The 26,202-nt window shown below is 34.2% G+C and overlaps 1 protein-coding gene and 1 pseudogene across 1 annotated transcript; both read left to right on the forward strand.

Annotated features, from left to right (window-relative positions):
- The first annotated feature begins 11,773 nt into the window (after nucleotides 1-11,773).
- Nucleotides 11,774-14,666, forward strand: LOC118349070 (annotated as a pseudogene).
- A 7,343-nt stretch (nucleotides 14,667-22,009) lies between these two features.
- On the forward strand, nucleotides 22,010-22,985 carry LOC109009072 (probable receptor-like protein kinase At5g59700). The gene is made up of 2 exons (XM_018989416.2): nucleotides 22,010-22,030; nucleotides 22,089-22,985. Exons 1-2 carry the CDS (start codon nucleotides 22,010-22,012, stop codon nucleotides 22,983-22,985), a joined length of 918 nt encoding a protein of 305 aa, XP_018844961.2.
- Nucleotides 22,986-26,202: the final 3,217 nt, after the last annotated feature.

Here is a 26,202-nt window from a genome sequence, read left to right on the forward strand (position 1 = left end):
GAAGAGGAGAATTTCCTAAGTATCTGATATTGATGCCACTTTCCCCTTGTCTTGCTAGAAAATCAGCTGCCTGATTTACTTCCCTAAATTGATGCGAAAATTTAAAATTTATACATGTGAGCGACTCCTGTAAAGCCTCCCAGAAGTCCCACAAATACCATACCGTGCAACTCCTTCTCATCACCCAATTGACCACCACTGCAGAGTAGGGCTGAGCAAAAATCCGACAATCCGACTCCTAATCCGGCTCCGCTCCGGCTCCGCTTCGACTTCGCTCCGGCTCCGACTTGTCGGAGTCGGAGTCGGAGGTTTTTTCTTCTTGACAGTCGGAGTCGGAGTCAGAGTCGGATCCATTGATGATCCGACTCCGACTCCGCTCCGATCCGACTCCGATCCTCCGCCTCCGCCTCCGACGTCTCCCTCCGACTCCGCCTCCGCCTCCGCCTCCGATTTTATACATATTTTATAAAATATGTGTTTTTCTATATATTAATTATTTAAATTTTATACAACTATATCTTATATAGTTAGTTAAACTCAATAATATACTAGTTAAATAATATATTTATACTATAATATATAGACTAAATTGACTAATAATAGTTTAGTATATGACTATATGTAAATATCATACTATTACAAATTTACAATATTACTACCATGTAACACTAAATTACTAATGTATAAATATAATAGCATATAATACTAATAACTAATGTATATATAATATACTATAAACACTAAGATGAATAATAACATCGACATGTAATATTGTAATACTAATGTATAAACACTAATCTATAAATTTATAATAACATATAATACTAATGTATAATAACTAAAGTATTATTCATATAAATTACTAATAGTCTAATAGTATTAATTACTATATATAAATTAGTAAACCACTTTAAGCCTATATATAAATGACTATATAAATTACTGTAGTATACTAATACTATATTACTATATGATACTATTAAGTTATTAACTATAGTGATATACTAGTATTAGACATTAAGTATACTAATACAATCAGTAATATAGTCAGTATAATACTGACTATATTAAAAAATATATATATAGTCAATATAATACTAATATACTAATACTATTATATAGTTATACTAAATTAAAATCATTATAGCAAATACTAATATATAGTTATTCTAATCACTACAACTAATTCTAATACTAATATAGACTATAGTTATAACTTGTAGTATCATAACTATACTAAATCACTATAACTTATACTAATATAGTTATACTAAATGACTATATCTATAACTATATATATTATATAGTATTAATATCACTATTAGTATAATATATAGTATTAATAATAACTAATAGTCTAATACTAATATAACTATTAGTATAACTAATATCACTACTAGTATAACTAATATTAATACTAATACTAATATACTAATACTATTATATAGTTATACTAAATTAAAATGATTATAGCAAATACTAATATATAGTTATTTTAATCACTACAACTAATTCTAATACTAATATAGACTATAGTTATAACTTGTAGTATCATAACTATACTAAATCACTATAACTTATACTAATATAGTTATACTAAATGACTATATCTATAACTACATATATTATATAGTATTAATATCACTATTAGTATAATATATAGTATTAATAATAACTAATAGTCTAATACTAATATAATTATTAGTATAACTAATATCACTACTAGTATAACTAATATTAATACTAATACTAATATACTAATACTATTATATAGTTATACTAAATTAAAATCATTATAGCAAATACTAATATATAGTTATTCTAATCACTACAACTAATTCTAATACTAATATAGACTATAGTTATAACTTGTAGTATCATAACTATACTAAATCACTATAACTTATACTAATATAGTTATACTAAATGACTTTAACTATAACTATATATATTATATAGTATTAATATCACTATTAGTATAATATATAGTATTAATAATAACTAATAGTCTAATACTAATATAACTATTAGTATAACTAATATCACTACTAGTATAACTAATATTAATACTAATACTAATATACTAATACTATTAGTGTATTACATATATTTATATATATTAATATATATATAAAAGTATATTAGTGTATTAATAATATTTCGTATACAATGTCGGTGTCTTTTTTTTAATATTCATATATAATAATATATATCATATATTTTTTTATGAATCTTCATATATATATATATATAATATAAAATAGATTCATATTAATTAGTATATAATGTATATTAGTATATTACTATAGTAACTATTCGTTATAGCAAAAACGGCGCCGTTGGATACCTGAGAGTGGGGTATTGAATTTAATTTAGTCATTCTCAATTTCTCATTTAGGTCTGCAGTGCAGCCCAGCTTATCCCTTCTTCAAGTTCAAACCCGTGCCCTCTCTCTCACGCAGCGCCGCATCCCTCTCTCGCCTGACGCCAGTCGCCAGTCGCCCTCTCTCTCGTGCAGCGCCGCAGCCGGCGCAACTCTCTTAGTCTTTCACAACCCTCTGGTCCCTCTCTCGCACAACTCCTCCCTCTCGCGAAGCCCATCCCTCGCGCCCTCTCTCTCGCGCAGCGCCGTAGCCCTCTTTCGCCAGTCGTCCTCTCTCTCGCGCAGCGCCGCAACCGGCGCAGTTCTCTCGCACAACTCCTCCCTCTCGCGAAGCCCGTCCCTTGCGCAACCCTCTCGCAGCAGCAGAGCCCCTCTCTCGCGAAACCCCTCTCTCGCGCGACGCGCAGGCGGCGAGGCGCAACCCTCCTCTCACGTAGCTTCTCCCTCGCGCGGCGTTCTCGCAGAGCCCCTCCTCTCACGCAGGCCGCAACTCCTCTTGGTAATCCGACTCCGCTCCGACTCCGCTCCGACAAGTCGGAGTCGGAGTCGGATCGGATAATGTACATCGCGGAGTCGGAGTCGGAGTCGGAGTCTGGGCCCTCCGACTCCGAATCAGTCGGTGCTCAGCCCTACTGCAGAGTCACTTTCTATTTCAACATTACGGAAATCCAATGCTTTACACAGTCCCACACCGGTAGACAAGGCTCTTAGTTATGATTCATTATTGGTTCCAAAACCATAGGATTATGAGAAAGCAGCTATCAAACTACTAGTAGAATCTCGTATGACCCCACCCCCGCCACAACTTCTCGGATTCCCACGACAACTCCCATCAATATTCAATTTAACCCAACCTACAGCTGGCCTCCCCCACTTAAGACACCTCTGAACTCTCTGTTTTGTAGGAACTATGGGCACCTCCAAATCATTGAGCACTTTTCGATCTGTTGAAGAAAAACTTGTTACCTTTGAAATATTTTTCGATACATGACGTACCCAGAACTTAATCTCCATCCATACCGAATCAATCGAAACTTGAACACCCTCCATACGGGCTTTACACCGTCGTGCCCATAACCTCCACATAATAAGACTCGGAACTATCCTAATTAAAATTCCCCTCTGTGATGATCGCTTCGCACAGCTGAACTACATTGTTACCCGAGCCCACCATGAGCAACATTCCATGCACCGAACCCCCAATGCCACAGCAGCTTTCTTCCAGATCGCCTACGCAAACTCGCCAGCAGAAAATATGGTCTAACATTTCTCTGTTTTTAGACTCACAATAATCACACCGAGGCACTAGAGGAATGCCAATCGAACAAATACGATTGTCTACAGACAAACAATTAAACTTGGCTTTCCACATACAAATAGCTACTTTCCTAGGTAAATGTTTCTACCAAATCTAGTCTAACCATGGAAGTTTCTCCCTTCTCACTCTAATTACGTCCCAAGCACTAGCCGATGAAAATAAACCATTAACATTCGGCTTCCATATAATAACATTCGCACCTTCACGCCTCCCATCCACCTCATGAATAATCTCTCGAGCTTTGACTCTTCCTACCAGATCTTCAAGCAAATCTTCATCCCATTTACCATTCAACCATCAGTCTTTTATTTGGAGATTGAGATTCTCAATATTAACCATAGTGGAACTCAGTGGACCACTCCCCATCCACTTATCAAACCAAAACGAAGTCGTTCCTTCACGAACCCGCACCTGCATGTTTTCCACCACATCTGGTAGTACATCCACCACCGATTTCCAGAACCTAGACTCTGTACTCTTCCTTTCACTCAGCACCATGTGACCTTTCATGCCATATTTAGATTTGAAAAATTGTGTCCATAAATTATCAGTAGTAAGAAAATGCCAAGCAAACTTCATGTGCAATGTTTGCTAAACCTCAGAAAAATTTCTCAGTCCTATCCCACCCTCCGAGATAAGAGTGCAGATGTTGGACCACGCAAGCCATTTTCTTCTCAATGTTCCATTAGATTCTCCCCAGAAAAATGAAGGGAGAGTATAATCGATTTTAGAGAAAATCACACCAGGCACCTTCAAAACAACAAGTTGATGAATCACCAAACTTGATAGCACATGTTGAAGGAGAATGAGTCGCCCTCCTTGAGATAACAACTTTAAACGCCAACCCGCCACCTTCTTCCTAATTTTTGGCACCAAAGCCTCAAGAATTCGAGCCGTGAGTTTCCCAGATACAAGTGGCACCCCCAAGTACGTTGATGGAAACGAGCCTTCTCTAAAACTAGACAATTGGAGCAATCCCAACCATCTATTAGAAGATATTTTCTTGGACAAAAATAGTGCGGACTTATCCTTATTCACTGCCTACCCTAACCACTGCTCATAAAGTGACAACTTCTTCAACAGTTCTCTCATAGATCTTTTAGCCCCATTGCAGAAAATGAGAAGATCATCTGCATACAGCAGATGCGAAACAAGTGGCGCCCGCCACAGATGATGGAAAGTACATATCCTACCGTCCGTAAAACTCCGCTTTATCAACCTCGACATTATCTCCTCCATATTGATAAATAAATACGGCGACAAAGGGTTACCTTGGCGTAATCCTCTGCTAGATTTAAAAAATCCTTTATAAGAACTATTCATCATAATAGAAAACCACGACAAACTTATACATTCTGCCACTAGGCTACAAAAATCCTTAGAAAACCCAACCCTTCAAGCACAGCCTACAAAAAATCTCAATCCACCATATCATAAGCCTTCGTCAAGTCAATTTTCAACATAACATTACCACTATTAGCATAATGATGTAATGAATGAACCATCTCCTGAGCAAGTGTTATATTTTAAAAAATGCTACGCCCTGAAATAAAAATACCCTACTCTTGAGACACTGATTTCTGACTGCCATCAACTTTAATTTGAAGATTCCAACTTTATCCCGTGTCTTTAGCATTGATCTTTTTTCCATTTTGATTTGCGTATACGTGATTCAAGATTCATGTAATTCCTTTATACGTTGCTTTTGGGTGGTCATGAACTTTAAAGATTCCAATCCTCAGCTACACGTGAGTCCCATTTAGAGTGATCAGGAAGTAATAACTACTACCAAACCTCCGTGGAAGTGCATACAATAACATTACAAAATAATAACAAAAAATATATATGTTTTTAATTTTTTGATTATTTTTTTATATTTTTAAACATTTTTTTTTAAATTACAATAACATTAAAAAATAATTCTTTAATCATTAAATAAAAAACAAAAAAAATTTGTCGAGACCAAACATTCGGTGGATGTAGCATTTTTGCAAACATTTTTATATTTGGTAGATAAATATTATAAAGTGATTTCATAAATATAAATTCATAAATTGTTGTGGTTTTATGTGATACATCAGACTATTATACAATTACTTACTTAATTATAGTTTGAGAAGTTGTGGATGTAAGATGTTATTGAAAGTTTCTGAAGCCTTCTAAAAAGAGCTTTACTATTCATCATCTTACACACCATATATCATATTTATTTATATTTTTAAATTTTTTTAGTTTTATTATTTCTAAATTAATTAAATTCTTTTACTCATCATCCATAGGTCACATATATATTTAAAAAAATAAAAAATTATATTTAGTATGTGATGTAAAAATGATGAATATAATTTTTCTTTTAAAAATATATTTTATGGAAAAGTAATATGAAAAAGATTGAGACTTGGGTCTCTCTTCTATGCAATGGGGCATATCTCTTCATATTACTTTTTGCTTTTGGAATGGGATGCTTACCTTTTCACTAAATTATCCGTCCAATAATTTAGCTTTTGGGTGGCCCTCCATTCGAAATCATCAATTATTGGCGGAGAGAAAGTTGGTCAAATCTTGCATGCCTCACCCCCCTTATTAAGCTGGTTCATTTGGACCGTCGTAAATTCAACAACCGCTAAAATTAAACCTTATTATAAGTCTGTCAATCACTTGGATTTTTTGTTCTAATTACCACAACTTCTAACTTAGAGCATTAACATTAATTTCATCAAAATCATCTTCAAAATTTAAGTAAAAGTACATACTTTCCATAAATCTAAAATCATTTAAACCATAACGTATTTTATATTGAATTAATCAAAATAATAATATAATATTAATTTTTAATAATATTATTTTAAATTTTTTTACGATTGGAAAAAGATGAGAGGTCCTAGAAAACTTGGTGATGTAGCGTTTGAATATATATTAATGTAGCTATTGATTATGCAATTGGGTGAATTTTGTGTACTGATTTTTTTTTTCATTTTTATTTTAAGACAAAAATAGTTCTTGATTATGAACGTTAGAAAATTAATGTGTAATTTTTTAATAACGAATAAATATTTAAATTACAATTAGGGGTGTAACCGGTCCGGTCCGGTCCGGTTTTGGATAAAATCTAGGACCGAACTGGTATGTACCGGTTTTATATTTTTCAAAACCAATTGCGCACCGGTTACCCTCCTAAACCGGTACTTCCAGTTTTACCGGTTTCCGGTCCGATCTGGTCCGGTTTTCTGATTTTTTTAAAATGTAAATTTCACAATTTGTCATTAAAAATTTGTTTAAAAAAAAATTGATTTAAAAAAAACTGTTTTATACTTTTATTAATATATTAGACTATATATTAATATTAATATTAGATTATTAGTATAGTTATAAATTATATATTAATATTAGTTATAAACTTTTAGTGATTTAGTATTAACATTTTATGTAATAATTTATAAATTATAATAAGAAATTATTTCATATATGAATATATATGTTATATATAAAATTTCACATAAAAATTTATAATTATACATTATATATAAAACTTATATATATTAATATTTAATATCTATAAAATATTTTGTATAAAACTTATATATAAAAATATTATTTTTTATTTTTTTTAATCAACCGGTCCGGTCCGGTTTGGTCCGGTCCAAAAAATTCCGGGACCGGAACCGGCCTGTTTTTACGTTTTAAAAACCGGTTCCGGACCGAACCAGTTCAAAACCGGTAAAACCGGTCAGGTTCGGTTCGGTTTTCCGGTTTTCTGATTTGAATTTACACCTCTAATTATAATTAGATTTAAAATAAATGAAAAGTTTAAAATCAATATTTTAATAGAATAATAATATATCTGTTGATTCTATTATTTAATGTTGTTGAAAAATAATTAGCTAAATTTGTAAAAATGAATTTTCTAATCAAATTTTGGCTAAAATTTATTTAGGCCACTACTAGTACTCAAATACATTTTAAAATAAAACGTGAAAAATATTAAAGTAGTTGGGTATGATATTTTAGAATAAAATATTATTTTTAAAGATGTATAGTACATCTTTAAATATAAAAAAACACTTAAAAATACTGTAGTTCATAATTGAAGCCACTAATATTAATTGATTACTTGAACGTGGATGATTCCTTCTCTATTTCATCGCTAAGCCAATGCCAGGGCCCCAAATACCATAATTAATGGTTGGGTACAACCTTAAAGTTTAAACATTTTAAAGGAGGAGAAAGACTATGATCATTACAAGAATATTGTGATCTAGGATTTCTGCTGTCATTTGAAAGTGTTTAACCATCATATATACAGGAAAATCAACTTTTTAGTTATATATTAGAGTACCAATCGCGACCTCTCTCTTGCAACTTTCGTTATTGGGACTGATGCAAATAAACTTTTGATCTTAGAAAAATGATATTCGGAGTCGTGAATATGCAAGCGTCGTACAGTCGTTTTAAAAAAAATAAATAAATATAAAATCCACATGAAAAGAAATTAATTTTTTATGAATGAATCTCACTTTTTTTCAAAACGACTGTATGATATTTATACATTTCACGACTGTATGTAACATTATTCTTGATCGTAACGGTTAAAGTTGTCATTGACAATAGCCACCAATGGACTAATGTCATTCTATCTTAACAGGATTAGTTATTCAAAAAAAAAAAAAAAAAAAAGAAAACAGGATTAGGATTTGTTAGAGGACGTTGCTACGTCCATGTAGAATTTTTACCGAACACTTCAACTCGTTTTTTTTTTTCTTTTTTCACCATTTTTTAAAAGTAATTAGATATTTTTCAAAAAAAAAAATCACATATTCATTTAAAAATATTTATTTAATCATTAAGTAAAATAAATAAATAAATAAATATTTACTTAATCATAGTGTTTTCCTTTGTTGGAAGATTGTATTTTTTTTAAAGAAAAAAAAAAAGATATCTCCACTCCATTTTTCTTAATTAGTCCTATTTTTTGTGTAGGAAATATTTTTAACCAAAAAATAGATTGAGATCGAGTTATAATAATGTGGATTGTATGCTTTACGATTTAAGAATAGAATAATTTTTTATAAAAATTGGATTTCGATCTCAAAGATACCAGTTCAGAGAAAATTACTTAATATATACGTCAATTATGCGGTGATTTGCTTGAATCGGAGTTCATATGTGTATATATATATGTATGTATGTATGTATATAATTATCTAAAATTTAATTCACAACTAACAATTCAATGCCATTTTTGTAATATTATTTAAAACATTTACTGCGTTTTTAAACTGAAATGGCACTCTTAACGTTTGACTACATATTTGGGGGTAAAAAAGTATAGTTCTCATTATTCTTTTTATCATGATCCTTAAATCATCATCAGACGTGGCATTAAATATTTAATAAATAAATAAAAATAGTAAATAGTTTTTCCACCATTTAATTTAGTATCAGATTATAATAATTTAAAGAATAATTATAGTAAACAGTACTTTTATTCCTTTTTTTCTGCAGCGCCTTTCAACTGTATTTTGATGTGTTGCTTTGTTTGATATTAGTGTAAAGGATGCGGTGCAGTTAAACTTATGTTTATGATTCAATTCAGTTTATTACTTTCAATGGGCAGAGCGCAAATTGTAGCTGAGAGACAATAAACGTTGATTACTGTCGTGTTTATCTCTTGAGAGATGAGAAAGTTTTAAGAAAAATAGAAACTGTCATGCTCATCTACTCGAAACATTGAAGTAATTTATATTCATTTTTCACTGATAAGATTTTGTGCAAAACTGAAGACTGACATGATTGATTTTACCTCTAAAGGGGGTTCATATAATCACTCGTTCGGTTCAATTATTACTCAGGAATAGAAGGTAAAGCTCTTTTAAGTTTTCTAGATTAGGTATCAATTCTTGTTTTCCCCGCCTAAATGTGATTGCTGTGACAATGGGGATATGAGGATCAGAGTCATGCACGGTCACTTGAGACTTTTGCCGAACAGATATGAAGCAAATGTTGCTCTACTCTTGCTATACCTCATATGGATGGCCGAAACTGGAAAGATAAAGTGGAAATATGGTTTAGACGTGCAAAATTTTCAACTCAACCAGGCCAATTAATTGGTAATTGGTCTTCTTCCTAGCATAATCACGTGGAAGTTATGGACTCAGCGGTGCTTGGTTAGAATGGAAGGAAAACATGAGTCTTTACTTTCGGTGTGGAATTCGATCAAATATTGGTTAGGTTTGATTGGAGAAAATTTGAAGAGTTCCTCCAGTTTGTTTAAACGAGATGAGGAGATTTTATTGATGTTTAATATACCTGTTAAGCATAAACATATAGCTTATTTGCCTTTGAAATGGGAGAAACCGAAGGAAGGCTGGCACAAGCTAAATGTGGATGGCTGTTCGTTGGGGAACCCAGGTTCATCGGGTGCAGGCGGAGCTATCAGAAATTGTAAAGGGAAGTTAATTTCAGGTTTAGCAATAGCTACTGGGAATCAATCTAATAATGTTGCTGAATTTTTGAGCTTGGTTTAGGGCATGCGAATTGTTAGATTTCTGGGTATTCAAAATATAGAAATTGAGATGGATTCCAAGATTGTGATTGAGTGGATGAAGAGAAAAAGATGTGGCCTTTGGTACTTAGAAGATTATTGGGAAGAGTTGATGCAGCTGTGTGAAGGATTGAATTACAGAGTCGGGCACATCTATAGGCAGTGTACCTCGTTGGCTGATGGCTTTGCAAGATCGGGAGCTTCCGGAATGAATCAGACTAGGAATGAAAGCTCAGAGCTACCTCCTGTAATTAGTGGAATTCTTCGCTTGGATAATAGTGGTTTGCTGTGTTTGCGCAAAATGAAATTTTCTCATTTGCGTTGCTGAGACGGTGCGGAGCTTCAAGGATTTCGTATAGTTGGCGACGGAACTTTTCGTATAGAATGGTGTCTATTCTTTGACGTTTATGTATTTAATTGAAAAATGCTATATCTCTCGCTAGGCTCCCCGGAGCTCCTACCGGAGATTAGCAATATATTTTGATGTGTTTTTTTAAGTTTTTTTATATAAATTTTTTTAATAATTTTTAATATTTAAAAAAAATAAAAAAATCATAATATTATTAAAAAATATTTTCTTAATAACAAAGTAAAATAAAAAAATTATAAAAAATATTTTTTTATAATTTTTTATTTTATTTCGTGATTAAGAAAGTATTTTTTAATGATTTTTTTTTTTACTTTCTTATTAAGAAAATATTTTTTTAATGATACTCTAAATTTCTTTTATTTTTTAAAATATTTAATAATATTAAAAAATCTATATAAAAAGTAATTTAAAAAAATACATATAAAATAATACTACACATCAACGTGAGTTGTAGCATAATCCTATTTAATTTATTGGTTGAGATTGGTTATTCATTGTATAGATCTTGGGAATAAGGTGATGTTTTTTTTTTTTACATTGGTTTATTCTTGGTATTTTTTTAAGTCTTAAATGTCGGGTAGGTGAGTTTGGTTATCAAACTCATCTCAACTCATCTCAATTCATCATAACAATTTTTTCAAATCTCAATACAAAATATAATAAACAATTCAACTTTTTCAAATCTCAAAATAATAATAATATTAAAAAATAATATTCTAACAATATTTTATTATCTCAACTCAATTCAACTCAACTCACTTTAACATCCAAACACAACCTAATCATTTTAAATATGTGACTCTGACTCTTTTAAAAAGATAAAAAAAAAAAACTCCTTTTTAACTCTCTTGTGGGGGCTCCTCTGTTTCCCACCTCCATTTTCTTCTTTTTTGTGGGTTTCTTGCAGTGGCGGTCCTACATAGGTGGAGGTGGGCAATGGTACCCCAAAGTTTGAAAAAAAAAAAAAAATTATAAGTCTTTTTATGATTTAATAAGATTATATTATTCTTTATTGTAATGATTTTTTTTCTTAAAAAATATCTTAACTTCCTCTATAACATTATTTTGATTTTATAAATTATTTTAACTCAAAAATAGAATAAAAAATATTTTATTATAATTTTAACTTTGCTTTACCTCTCGACAATAAATTTCTGATTCCATCACTTCTTGACCCCGCCTTTCTACTAACAATGCCTTTCTTTACGAAATAGGTGCAATAGTTAATGCCCAAGTCATGGTCTTTCTTTAAGATTTCCACATGCATATCCATGAATTTCATGATTGTCACCACCCTTATTCCACTCTCAGATACCCATAATCACCGAAAAAACAACAATCCTTACCAGAAAATCCATGGAAGTTCTTTCCTCCCATAAGCTTCTTTTCCGACTCTGTCTTCTCTTACCTCTCCATATCACCTCACTTATGCTTCTCGCTTCAGCTTACTCTCCTCCTGATAATTACTTCATCAACTGTGGAGCACACTCTAACACCACCGTCAACGATAACCGAGTCTTCGTTGCCGACCGGGGTTTCTTAGTCGGAAAGGGAGAAACAGTCAAAAACAGCAACTCATCAGCAAGCAGTTCACCTCTCTATCAAACGGCAAAAATTTTCAAACACCCCTCTTTATATAGGTTTGACATCAACCAGGATGGCACATACATTGTACGCCTCCATTTCTTTGTTTTCTTGTCACATACTGATCTGTCTGTTGCTCGGTTCAATGTTTCTGTTTCTGGGCTTTCACTTTTGACGAACTATAGCTTCCGAAACGTTACTATAAGTTCTCCAAAGATTGAGGAATTCTTGGTCACCATCCCAAAAGGTGAATTTAAAATCTACTTCATGCCCTACGAGACATCTTCGGCTTTCGTGAATGCCATAGAAGTCTTTCTTGGCCCCGAGAGCTTCATCCCTCATAAGGCCTCTCACATTACTTCTCAAGGAGCTAAGAGTAACTACAGTGGTTTGAGCTCCAAGGTTCTGCATAAAGTCCATAGGATCGACGTTGGGGGTTCTACGTCCAAGCTCGATGAGTTATGGAGGAATTGGGATCCAGATGATGATTACTTACAGAGCCCAGAAAGTGAAACGTATGATCAGTACAAAGGTGAAACGCCTAATTATGAACCCGAACGGATCAACGAGTATATTGCCCCAGCTTTTGTGTATCAGACAGCCAGACAATTTAAAGATAGTAACAGCAACTCCAGTTTACCAAAGATAACTTGGAGTTTTCGTGTCAATAAGAATTCTAACAACTTTCTTCGGGTCCATTTCTCCGACGTAGTAAGTGCAACACCTAATGACTTGTGGTTCAATCTCTCTATCAATAGAAATTTCAGTAAGGAGATCAATCCTTACAGTATAACTGAGAGGATGGGCGCTGTTCCATTTTACATCGATTTTGTGGTTGATTCCGATGGTTTGGGATTTGTGAATGCTAGTATCAGCCGAGTGGAGGACTCTCGGATACATAATGCCTTTTTGAATGGGCTGGAGATTCTGGAGGTAGTAAAGGAGTCGGGTTTCCTTCCTCCAGAAATTGAACTAGGAAAAAAGAAACTCTCCCCTGCTAAAATTGTTCCTGCATGTAGTGGGGCGTTTTTCATTTTGGTAATATTGGTGGCGTTGGGTTTGAAATTCAGGAAACCGGGGCATGATAAGATTTTGGGAGTGCCTCTTTATGGAGGGTTTAGTTCGGACAGCAGGTCGACTCAAAGAGGTCCTAATGCTTCCCTTGCTCCTAGTCTAAACCTTAGTTTAAGGGACATTTTTCTGAAATACAGCGTGCAACGAAGAACTTCAATGAAAAGCTATTGATTGGTGAGGGTGGATTCGGGAAAGTCTACAAAGGAACACTTAGAGATGACAGGAAAGTGGCTGTGAAACGAAGTGATCCACGACATGGGCAGGGTCTGGAGGAATTCCAAACGGAGATCATGGTGTTGTCTCAGATTCGTCACCGCCATCTTGTTTCTCTGATTGGATATTGCGATGAACGGCGTGAGATGATACTGGTTTACGAGTTCATGGAAAATGGGACTCTAAGAGATCACCTCTATCATTCAGATGACAACTCTGAGAAATCAACTTCACGGTCTGAATTGTCTTGGGAGCAAAGACTAGAAATATGCATTGGTGCGGCAAAGGGCTTACACTATCTACACACTGGTCCGGCTGGAGGAATCATTCACCGTGATGTTAAGTCAACAAACATTCTTCTCAATGAACATTATGTGGCTAAAGTTGCCGACTTCGGCCTTTCAAAATCCGGCCTTCCCGATCCGGAAAACTTCACCATGGGTGTAAAGGGTAGCTTTGGTTATCTTGATCCAGAATACCTTACAACCCTACAGTTGACAGAGAAATCTGACGTATACTCCTTTGGAGTTGTACTTCTTGAAGTTCTTTGTGCGAGACCGGCTATCATACAGTCATCTCAGTTGGATGAGGTGAACTTAGCAGAATGGGGGATGCTGTGGCAAAAGAAAGGCCAACTCGAGAATATTATTGATCCGGTGCTTGTTGGTAACATTAAGCCAAGTTCATTGAGAATATTTGGTGCTACTGCAGAAAAGTGTTTGAAGGCATTTAGTATTGAGAGGCCGACTATGCAGGATGTGTTATATTACCTAAATTATGCACTGCAGCTTCAAGAAACTGGGATGCCCAGAGAGCCATTTGACGACAGCACAATGACTACCATAACTTCATTGGAATTGCAGTTTCCAGTTGTGTTGAACTTTCCTGTTCATGAAGATGATGATGCACCCATTGGAGAGGATGGTAGTTCTGATATAGAGGTTAGTGAAGTCTAAGTTTTCAGGTTTGGATAAATAGTGTCAGGTTTGCATTAGCACCTGAATTCATAGAAATATTTAATAATCTTTTTAAAAAATTCAGGAATTTAATAAAAAAAACTTCTATTAATAGTTGTCAAATGCAGTGGTGTTCCCCGCATGACTTGAACATCTTTTTGGCCATGAAATTTGTAGTAGGCTTTAGTTTGTGCTTTATTTAATGTGAACATCTTTTTGTTGGCCTCTTCGACGTCAAAAGTTAGTCTAATTGAATTGTAATAAAACTCGATAAGTTCTGGTTGAAATTTTGATAGGAAAAAATAAAAATAAAAAACGATGCAAAAATAGATCAGAACTAGCCGGCGAGACCCTTGATCACTTGAGTAAGTTTCATTCCTGATATCCCCTCCAAATATATTGATGTGGAGGAACAATAATGTTCAATATTTTAAAGTTTACTTTATATCTCTATCTATTGAAAGGTATGAGAGGAAAAGACCGACATAAATGAGGGTATTTCTTTACACGTAATAAAATGAGGGTACCCTCGGAGAAGATTGACACGACTCTTTTAAGCTAAGTGAGAACAGGCTGTAGAGATTTTTTTGTTTTTTGTTTTTGTTTTTCTTCTTCTTTTTGCATATTACTTTTGCATAAAGCTGCAACCCGTCCAATATTTCAGCAATAATGGTGTGGCCCACCATTTGAAATCAATTATTGACGGGGAAATTAGAGAGCATGTCGTTAAAATCAAACCTAGCATGATACAAGTTAATTTTCAATCACTTTAGATATATTTATTTATTTATTCTAAGAATAAATAACTAACAAATGTTTTCCGTATTGTTTGGGCACGACCTTGAAGGTTGCCGTTTTCTAAAGGAGGAGAAATTACCACTACACTATGATGATTATATAATTATATATATGATGGATACTAGGACTTCTGGCTGCCATTTGACAATCAAATTTACAGAAAAATTAGTCTCAATTTTTTTTAATTTTGATAAGTGGAAATTAGCCTCTAATTAATTATCAGACAGATCTGACCTCTCTAAACATGAGACATCCCCTTATGATGCTAAAATGATTAGATCTTTTAATTTTTATGCCAATTAACTCGAAGTGTATATATATTGTTAGAAATATTAGATCAAAGTATACAACGAAAGTGATATTATCTCATAGAAAAAATCTTGGATCTAATATAGTTGTTCCACAAATTCTCCGTTGTCGTTCTCGTTGTTGTTCATCCGAAATCTTCCTGGCGATGGTGGGGTGTGCTACGTGACAATATACCAAAGTAACACCCATATATTCTATAGTCTAGATGCTGGGACTAGGAAGAACCATTTGAAAGAGAGAACTTCTTTGTGATGCCAATGTGTCATCTAATGGGAGCAAGTAATAGCCCCTCTAAGCGTAACTCCCGGTTCATGACCACTAAGAGAAGGAAAAGGGGTGCCCACTATGGGTGCCCCTATCTTACACACACACACACACACACACACACACACACACATATATCGAGACAGATACTATGTTTAACCCTCGTGGTAGGGGTATAAACCAACATTAGACCCGTGGCGGAACCGTATGCCACTATTATACCCATGGCGAAGCCTTAACGGAGACTAAACAGAGGGAACATTGGAAACATATCATATTCAGATAAAGAATAAGAAATTCATGTCAAGGTTTTCAGATGCTACGTCATATCAAAATAGAGTACTAAACAGATTCAGATAATTTCACATATTCAAAAACCGATTCAGAACATTCTCGCATCACATGCAGAAATTTTCATTAATTTCATATTCGCTCTTTTTGCATATTTCAGAAAATAATATGTCAAAATATTGATCATGTCTACATCATTCATCATAGAAAATACATCATTTTTAAACAGATTTCATGTGTATGCAGAACACATATTTTAGGTTGTTTTCAGTTTTATTTTAAAAACAAACATGCAGATTTTCAAACTCAACCTCAAACATTTTCTTTTATACAAAGTCTAGTATAGGAACCTCGCTTACCTGGACTTCTTAGCCTTTCAGAAATTTTCCTCAACCATGCCGAACAATTATTAATCGTCACCTATAAAATAGATATGTAACTTACTTAATTATTACAACTTTCCAAAACTTCCAAACAAAACACAAAAAATTCAACTTTTTCAAATTTCAAAATAAAAATAATATTAAGAAATTATATTCTGGTAATGTTTTAACTTTATAATATTTTGTTTAACTTTTTTCTATGATTTTCCAAAATTCTATAAAACATTTTAACTCAAATCATTTCACTATTATTTATAAATAATCTCACTTCATCACATTTCAACTCATTATTCAAACTAGACCTAAGACTAATCTAAAAGCTACAAGATGTTATCTTCCCTAAAAGAAAAAAGTTCACATATGAATTAAGTATGAAAAATAAGGAGTGAAACTCTTAATTAGTTAACAAAAATGCAATTTTGTAAAAGAAAAATTTTAAACGAGTAATGTTAGATATAGATTTAAGGTAGGAAAAAATGGTGTCTATTATAAAAGAACAAAATTTTTATTGTGAATCTCAAACATCAATTTTTTAAAAATGAGTATGAATCTTGCACATCCTAAAGTTGTATAAATAGAACTTTAAAATTGTGGTATGAAATTGGTGATTTAATTTATTAGATTTTGGAGGTAAATTATTTGTAGCGTCCCTAGCTAATAGCAAACTCTTTATGGTATGAACACTCGTCACTTTAAAATGGTGTTCGAAACAAGCCTCAAAATCCTTACTTATTATTATTATTATTGTTATTATTATTTTCTAAGCATGCATTGGTTTCCCTGTCTTTTGTTTTTAGCTTGGAAAATGCACTTCATATTATTACTTACTTCGAAATGACACATCCAATAAATACTTTAGCATTGCTGTGGCCCTCCTGTGAACTGAATTATTGATGAGGAAATTAGACAGGTCACATCTTGACTCAGCTAAAAGACAATTTTAAGTCCTCCCTATTTGTCAATTTCATGCGAAGAAAATTGATAGCTATTTGGAATGGCTAGATGGGGATCATGTATTAAAAGCTTCTGCCTAAAGTCACTTGGAGATAAAATGGCATATTCAATTAATAATGAAAGATTAAATAATCACCTTATAATATAACCTCGTGTTGTAACACCATTATTAATAGCTTTTGAGTTATAAAAAAAAAATTATTAATAGCTTTTGCTATTTTGCTTTCGAAACAAGAAATAAAAGAAATGGGAATAAAACAAAATATTCTAGACAACATTCATAGGAGTGAAAGAAGCACAACGCAAGCAACTGAAGAATATCATAGTTGAAGGCCCTAACTCTCAGAGAACTATAACAGCTCTAAAGGAATAAAAAGGAATTCAGGAATCAGGACTGGATTGTAGAAAGCATTATTATAAGAGACACAAGACTAATGTTGAACAATTTGAATCCTGAGAACCTGTAAAAATATATCAATCTCAAAATCGATGCGCGCATGAAATTGCGCAATGGACAGCATGTATCCAACAATGTAAATAGAAGCATATCCTTAATAAAAATTCCAACATGCAACTTATTAGATTTTCACAGTGGAAATGACCCATCAATGTCATCTGTATGATTAGTATAAGACTCTAATTAGTATAAGACTATGTATGTACTAAAACTCTAATTATTAATGAATAGTTATTTCCTCGAGAAAAAAAAAATGAAGGTTTCTAGACTACTGATCTTCGAGCCCCTGAAGCGAAGGATTTAATTAATTTTAGCTATTTTATATGATGTATATAAGAACTATATATGGTCTCAACTTTGAATTAGCTCTTAATTAGTTTACAAAAACACAACTTTGTAAAAGATAAATTTTAAATGAGTGATGTTAAATACAGTTTTGAGATATGCAATCATTGTGAACATTTTTAAAAATCTAAATAGAGCCTATCATAAAAAATAATGTTTTTTTTTTCATTTACATCTCAAACTTAAAGAAAAAAATGTTTATGCGAAACTTATACATTTTAAAATATAAATTATTTTTCATTTTGAATAAAAAAAAACTTTAGAATTGTGGTATGAAATTGGTGATTTACTTCTTTTTTTTTTTTTTTTTAATTTGGAGGTAAATTATTTATAGCGTAGCTAATGGCAAACTCTTTATTAGATGAACACTCTGTTGTGAAAAACGATGACAATAAAGAAAATTTAAACACGGGAAAACAACCAATCACACATGACACAGTATTTACGTGGTTTGGCAAATTGCCTACGTCCACGGGAGCTGCAGATGATTTTTATCTCTTGAGGAATCACAATACAATTGTAAAGGACAGCTACTATTCACACTGATACAGTCACAAGTCAAAATAAAATCTTATTTATATGTCATGCGGCGAAAACCCTAAACAAAGCAGAATTAGCGATGTTCGCTCGAGCGGCGTGTCGAACCCGCATCGAGTGAACCTGTTTCCCGCAATTGCTCGAGCTGTGTGTCTAGTGGCTCTTCAAGCGAAGCTCTCTGACTTCCCTCCGCTCGAGCTGTGTGTCGAGCGGTGTCGAGCGAAACTCTCTGACTTGCTTTTGCTCGAGCGGTCTGTCTAGATATCTTTGAGCGAAGCTCTCTGACTTGTATTCGCTCGAGCGATGCAACCAAACTCAATATACTCAACAATTCTCCCACTTGGAGACTGGTACACCCATAGTATCGTCCTCTGCCTCAAACATGATATCCTCCACCTCTGCAACTCACTGCTCTTGTCTTCATGCTAGAAGACCAACTGAAGTTGCACACAACTTCAGTTTCTCAAGTGTAACACCCTTTGTCAACATATCAGCAGGGTTCTTACTTCCACAAATTTTCTCAAGTAACAACTGTCCATCATCTAACAATGACCGTATAAAGTGATACATGATCTGAATGTGCTTGGTTCTGGAATGAAACGCTGGGTTCTTGGTAAGGAATATGGTACTCTGATTTTCACTGTAGAGGGTGCCCTTCTGATTCTTTTTATCTAATTCCTCTAAGAAGCCCTGTATCCAAACCATCTCCTTTGCGAATCCCATGAAACTGCAGTACCACCCAAAGTGTAAACAAACCCTGTGGTACTTTCTCTACTATCAGTGTCTCCAGCTAAATCAACATCAATATAGCCCTGCACCTCTAAGCCCTCTCCTGAGTAACATAAGCATGTTTCTGAGGAGCCTTTTAGGTACCTCAAAATCCACTTCACTGCTTCCCAATGTTGTTTTCCAAGGTTACTCATGTATCTACTCACAACTCCCACTGCATGGGTAATATCTGGTCTAGTGCAGACCATAGCATACATAAGTGAACCAATAGCTGAGGCATAAGGAACCTTACTCATATAGTCTTGTTCCTCTTCTGACTTTGGTGCCTGATCCTTGCTGAGTCTGAAATGACTGTCCAAGGGTGTGCCAGCTGGCTTGGCCTTGTCCGTATTGAACCTGCTGAGTACCTTTTTCACATACTCAGCCTGTGAGAGTCTCAACATGCCTTTAACTCTGTTTCTGACAATTCTCATGCCAAGCATTTGCTTTGCAGCTCCCAAATCCTTCATTGCGAAGTGCGCTGACATCTGCTTCTTTAGATTATTGATCTCATCAATACTAGCCCCTACAATATGCATGTCGTCAACATACAACAACAAAATAATGTAAGAATTGTCAAACTGCCTGACATAGTAGCAGTGATCTGCCTGACATCTGATGTACCCTGCACTGCACATAAAGTGGTCAAATTTCTTGTACCACTGTCTGGGAGCTTGTTTCAGACCATATAAGCTCTTCTTCAGTCTGCAAACCAGGCCTTCCTTTCCCTGTACCACAAACCCCTCAGGTTGGTGCATGTAGATGTTTTCTTCAAGATCTCCATGAAGAAAAGCTGTCTTCACATCTAACTACTCAAGAAAAAGATCTTCAGTGGCAACCATAGCCAAAACTAGCATGATGGTTGTGATCATTACCACAGGTGAAAAGATCTCAGAATAATCAATACCCTGTTTCTGCTAAAAGCCCTTTACAACAAGCTTGGCCATGTACCTCTTACTACCATCATGCTCAGTTTTCACCTGGTACACCCACTTGTTATGTAATTTCTTCTTCCCTGATGGAAGTTCTGTCTTGGGGTGGATATTTCTCAGACCGGACCGATCGAATAAAAAATAAAAATAAAAAAAAATATTATATATATTATTTATATAATAATTGTACAATTAATAATATAAAATTTTAAATATGTTATTAATACTTGTTAATATTTTATAAATTAACAATATTTTATATATATCTTCATCTAACCTATCACAATATTTCCCCATAATTCAACTCTCACACATACTGGGATCAACTGACTTCAGTTCTGGTAACTTGTCTCTAGACAGAAATTTTTTCATGCCCTTCGGACTCATATGGCCAAGCCTGCAATGCCACAAATCTGTTGTGCTCTCTGCAACGGGAGTGGCAATAGTGTTATTCAAACCAGTAGTCATATAAAGTGTACCAGTTTTCTTACCCCGAGCCAGTACCAATGCCCCTTTGGTGACCTTCCAGGTGCTATCTGACAACACCACTGAATGACCACAATCATCAAGCTGTCCAACAGAAATGAGATTCTTCTTCAACTCAGGAATGTGTCTGACTTTTTGCAAGGTCCATTTGTTCTTGTTAGGGAGTACAATGTCTATGTCTCCCATCTCTATTACATTCAAAGCCTCTCCATCAGTCAAATACACATTTCCAAAACTACCTGCAACATAGTTTTGCATTATCTCCCAATGGGAAGATGTATGGATGGATGCCCCTCAATCAAGTATTCAGTCATCAACTGGACTATGAACTGCAAGCAATAGTACATCCTGTAATTCTTCAGTTACCACATTAGCACTATCATTCTCTATTTTCTTGGGATTTCTGCAATTCTTCTTTATGTGGCCAGCTTTGCCACAATTCCAGCAAGTTGCCTACTGACCAGGTCTTGACTTGATCTTCCCCTATTCTTTGATTTTGATCTGTCTCTATTTGAGTTCTTGTCTTGTGCTCTCCCCCGAGAGTCAACATTCAGTGCTGAACTTGAACCCGAGGTCCAGCCTGAATCTCTCCTGCGCACCTCTTCAGCCAAAATCAAGTCACGGATGTCATCATATTTCAACTTTGACTTACCAGCAGAATTGCTAACAACCATCCTCATGTCTTCCCTACTATTTGGCAATGATGCCAATAATATCAGTGCACGTATCTCATCATCAAGTTCAATTTCAACAGACGACAATTGATTTGTGATAGTATTAAAATCATTCAGATGTTGTGCAACAGACGTACCATTTGCCATCTTCAAATTAAATAACTTGTTCATCAGATGTACCTTATTATTTGCTAACGGCTTTTCATACATACCGTACAAATCCGCTATGAGATCCGCAGTCGTCTTCTCCTTGATGACGTTGTGTGCAACGGATCTCGACAGGGTTAGATGAATGACAGCCAGAACCTATCGATCCAACAGGGTCCAATCAGCAACTGAAATGCTGTCCGGCTTCTTCCCCAATAATGGAAGATGGAGTTTCTTCCCATAGAGGTAATCCTCTATCTACATCCTCCAATACCCATAGTCCGTGCCATCGTTTTTTCTCCAGCCAATTGTTGTGAAAAACGATGACAATAAAGTAAATTTAAACACGGGAAAACAAGCAATCACACATGATATAGTATTTACATGGTTCGACATACTGGTTTACGAGTTCATGGAAAATGGGACTCTGAGAGATCACCTCTATCATTCAGATGACAAATCTGAGAAATCAACTTCACGGTCTGAATTGTCTTGGGAGCAAAGAGTAGAAATATGCATTGGTGCAGCAAAGGGCCTGCACTATCTACACACCGGTCCAGCTGGAGGAATCATTCACCGTGACGTTAAGTCAACAAACATTCTTCTCGATGAACGTTATGTGGCTAAAGTTGCCGACTTCGGCCTTCCAAAATCTGGCCTTCCTGATCCGGAAAACTTCACCATGGGTGTAAAGGGTAGCTTTGGTTATCTTGATCCAGAATACCTTACAACCCTACAGTTGACAGAGAAATCTGACGTATACTCCTTTGGAGTTGTACTTCTTGAAGTTCTCTGTGCTAGACCGGCTATCATACAGTCATCTCGGTTGGATGAGATGAACTTAGCAGAATGGGGGATGTTGTGGCAAAAGAAAGGCCAACTCGAGAATATTATTGATCCGGTGCTTGTTGGTAACATTAAGCCAAGTTCATTGAGAATATTTGGTGATACTGCAGAAAAGTGTTTGAAGGTATTTAGTATTGAGAGGCCGACTATGCATGAAGTGTCATATTACCTAAATTATGCACTGCGGCTTCAAGAAACTGGGATGCCCAGAGAGCCATTTGAGGACAGCACAACGACTACCATAACATCATTGGAATTGCAGTTTCCAATTGTGTTGAACTTTCCTGTTCATGAAGATGATGATGCACCCATTGGAGGGGATGATAGTTTTGATATAGAGGTTTGTGAAGTCTAAGTTCACTGGTTTGGGTAAATACTGTCAGGTTTGCATTAGCACCTTAATTCATAGCAATATTTAATAGTCTTTTTAAGAAATTCGGGAATTTAATCAAAAAAACTTTTATTATCAGTTGTCAAATGCAGTGGTGTTCCTCGCATGACTTGAACATCTTTTTGGCCATGAAATTTGTAATACGCTTTAGTTTGTGGCTTTGTACTTAAATTGATACCACTATTTTATAATGTCAACATCTTTTTGTTGGCCTCTTCGATGTTAAAAGTTAGTCTAATTGAATTGTAATAAAACTGGATAAACTCCGTTTGAAATTTTGTTCGGAAAAAAAAAAAAAAAAAACTAGCCTGCGAGACCCTTGATCACTTGAGTAAGTTTAATTCCTGATATCCCCTCTAAAGCGTATTTTTGGTTCCGTCTTAGATTTTCGACCACCTATGTTTTCATTGGGACACAAAATATATTGATGTGGAGAAACAATCAATATTTTAAAGTTTGCTTTATATCTCTATCTATCTCATTTGACATGTTTATTGAAAGGCATTTCTTTACACGTAATAAAATGAGGGTACCCTCGGAGACGATCTTTTAATTTTTATGCCAATTAACTCGAAGTGTATATATATTATTAGAAATATTAGATCAAAGTATACAACGAAAGCGATATTACCTCATAGGAAATATCTTGGATCTAGTGTAGTTCCACAAATTCTCCATTATCGTTGTTGTTCATCCGAAATCTTCATGGCGATGGTGGAGTGTGTTACGTGACAATATACCAGACCAACACCCATATATTCTACAGTCTAGATGCCGGGACTAGGGAGAACCATTTGAAAGAGAGAACTACTTTGTGATGCCAATGTGTCATCTAAAGGGGGGAGGTAATAGCCCCTCTAAGCGTAACTCCCAGTTCATGACCCCTAGGAGAAGGAGAATGGGTGCCCACTATGGGTGCCCCTATTTTACATACATACATATATATATATATATATAATATATACTCTATTATAATAAATGTCTATCTAATTGTGAATAGTAACTTTTGTTGTTTTTCTATTAACTTTTGTTGTTTTTCCGTTAAGTCTTGTTTTACCAAAAGGCCCTTAAAACCATTGACCATTTGACATGTAGTTTTTTTATAGAATTAAATGAAGGATCTTGTGATAGGAACCAAGGTGTGCCTACTCTTAAATGATTTATTTTATTAGTTTAGAATAAGTGGGCTTGAAGATGCTTAGCTCACATGTCTTATTTCTTATGAACTATGTTTTTGGGAAGGCCTCGTATTTTGGCCAAGGGCTTATTTGGAAACTTATTTTTTAGGAACTAGGGTTTCATCAATTTATTTTAGGGGTTACTGTAGCGCGCGTACTGTAGCCGGTACTGTTCATCAAGGGTAATTTTGGGTAAAAGGGGCTTTATTTTGGCTAGGGTTTTGATTAGATTTGAGTTTAAAAACTCTTTGTAGCCTCATTTGAGGGGGGACAATATTGAATTTTATTTGTGAGTTGAGTTTTCTCCTCTTGTTCTTGATTGAACTCTTGAACTTATTAAGGGTAAATCACAACCTTTGTGGCGTTCCTCGTTTGTAATTTGGGTTCTTGAAACGGGTTCTTCGACGTGTCTAGATTTTAATATAATCTAGATTCTTGAAACAAGTTCTCATCGGGTCTAGGTTCTCCATCCGTTGACTTCATTCCCACGGGTTCATATCATCTTGTTTTACTAAGATTCTTAAGACTCCTAACCATTTGACGTATAGCTCTCTTGTAGAATTTAATGAATAATTATGTTTTACCAAAAGGTCTTTAAAAGCCCTGCTGCGCACATGAATTGACGTCTCTTTTTCATGTCCTTTTTGTTATGACAGTGTACTCATTTTTCGTTCTTTTTGTTTCAATTTTTATAAATATAAAATTAATAATATTTTATTATTATATAGAGAGTAAATAGATAATCCAATATAGATGCAGACCAATGCTCATACTTTGTTGAATTTTTTTTTTTAACCTTGATTTTTTTATCTTTCTTTATCCTTGTATTTTTTTTTCTAGACAAATAAGTTATTGAATTTTTTTTTTTATTATTTAAATCGTTATGGTAAGTGCACTCTGGAATTAACGCACCCGAGGCCGTTTCCTAGTTTGTATATATATATATATATATATATATATATATATATATATATATGTAAGTCATCTATATATAACTTATTGAGTTTTGCTACATAACCTCCACTACACTCCACACTCCACCTTTTTTCAAATTTTTAAATTTTTTAATATTTTTTTAAAATTTTTTTTGAGTTTATTCTTTTTAAATTATTTCAAATTTTCTATTCATTATTCATATAATAAATATTTGATAAAAGAAAAAAATAGTAAAAATTAAAAAAAAATATAGAGTGCGAAGTGTAGGGAGGTTTTGAAGATTTATTGTATAAATTAAGCCATGCAATTCAGTCTTTTCATAATGACCATAATTTTAAGTTCATAAAATTTTAAAAGTAGAAAACGGTTCATCTTCTTTCATTCTTTAATGAAAACACTGAAACTGCTATTATAACTATGAAGAATATTGGAGTACGGAATAAGAGTTTCTATATTTTTCTATTGTTTTATATGGATGATATATATGCTGAAAGTTGTGTGAATATTGCACGATTAGTGGAGATTACTGTTCGACATCAACTTTATCCCCTGTCATTAGTGGAGATTCAAGATTCACGTAATCCCTTTATATGTTGCTTTTGGGTGGTCATCAACTTTGAAGATTCCAATCCTCAGCTACACGTGAGTCTCATTTAGAGTGATCAGGAAGTAATATAAACTACCACCAAACATCCATGGAAATGCATGCTTTACTACTCTTCTCTCCCATTCTCTTCAATTATGCCTTACTCTTTAGCTCAGTACGTACCCCCAAAAGCACTTCATCGACCTTCGGGTCGGAATATTTTTTTAACTAATTATGATTGGATCTCGGCCTTAATCTATTTAAAAATTCCAGCTGCACTAGGAATCCTCTATTTAAAAATCCCATGTAAATACCAGCCCTCCTTATACGCGGGTCATCAATTGGAAGACAACCATACCAAGCTTGTTAAGGATAAGGCAGTTATGGAGAAGCCGTAGGAAACTAGAGTTTCAAATGCAGTAGACTTAGTCAAAGGCAGTTATGGAGAAGCCGTAGGAAACAAGAGTTTCACATGCAGTAG

The sequence above is a fragment of the Juglans regia genome, chromosome 7, assembly GCF_001411555.2.
Source record: "Juglans regia cultivar Chandler chromosome 7, Walnut 2.0, whole genome shotgun sequence".
Classification (NCBI taxonomy): domain Eukaryota; kingdom Viridiplantae; phylum Streptophyta; class Magnoliopsida; order Fagales; family Juglandaceae; genus Juglans; species Juglans regia.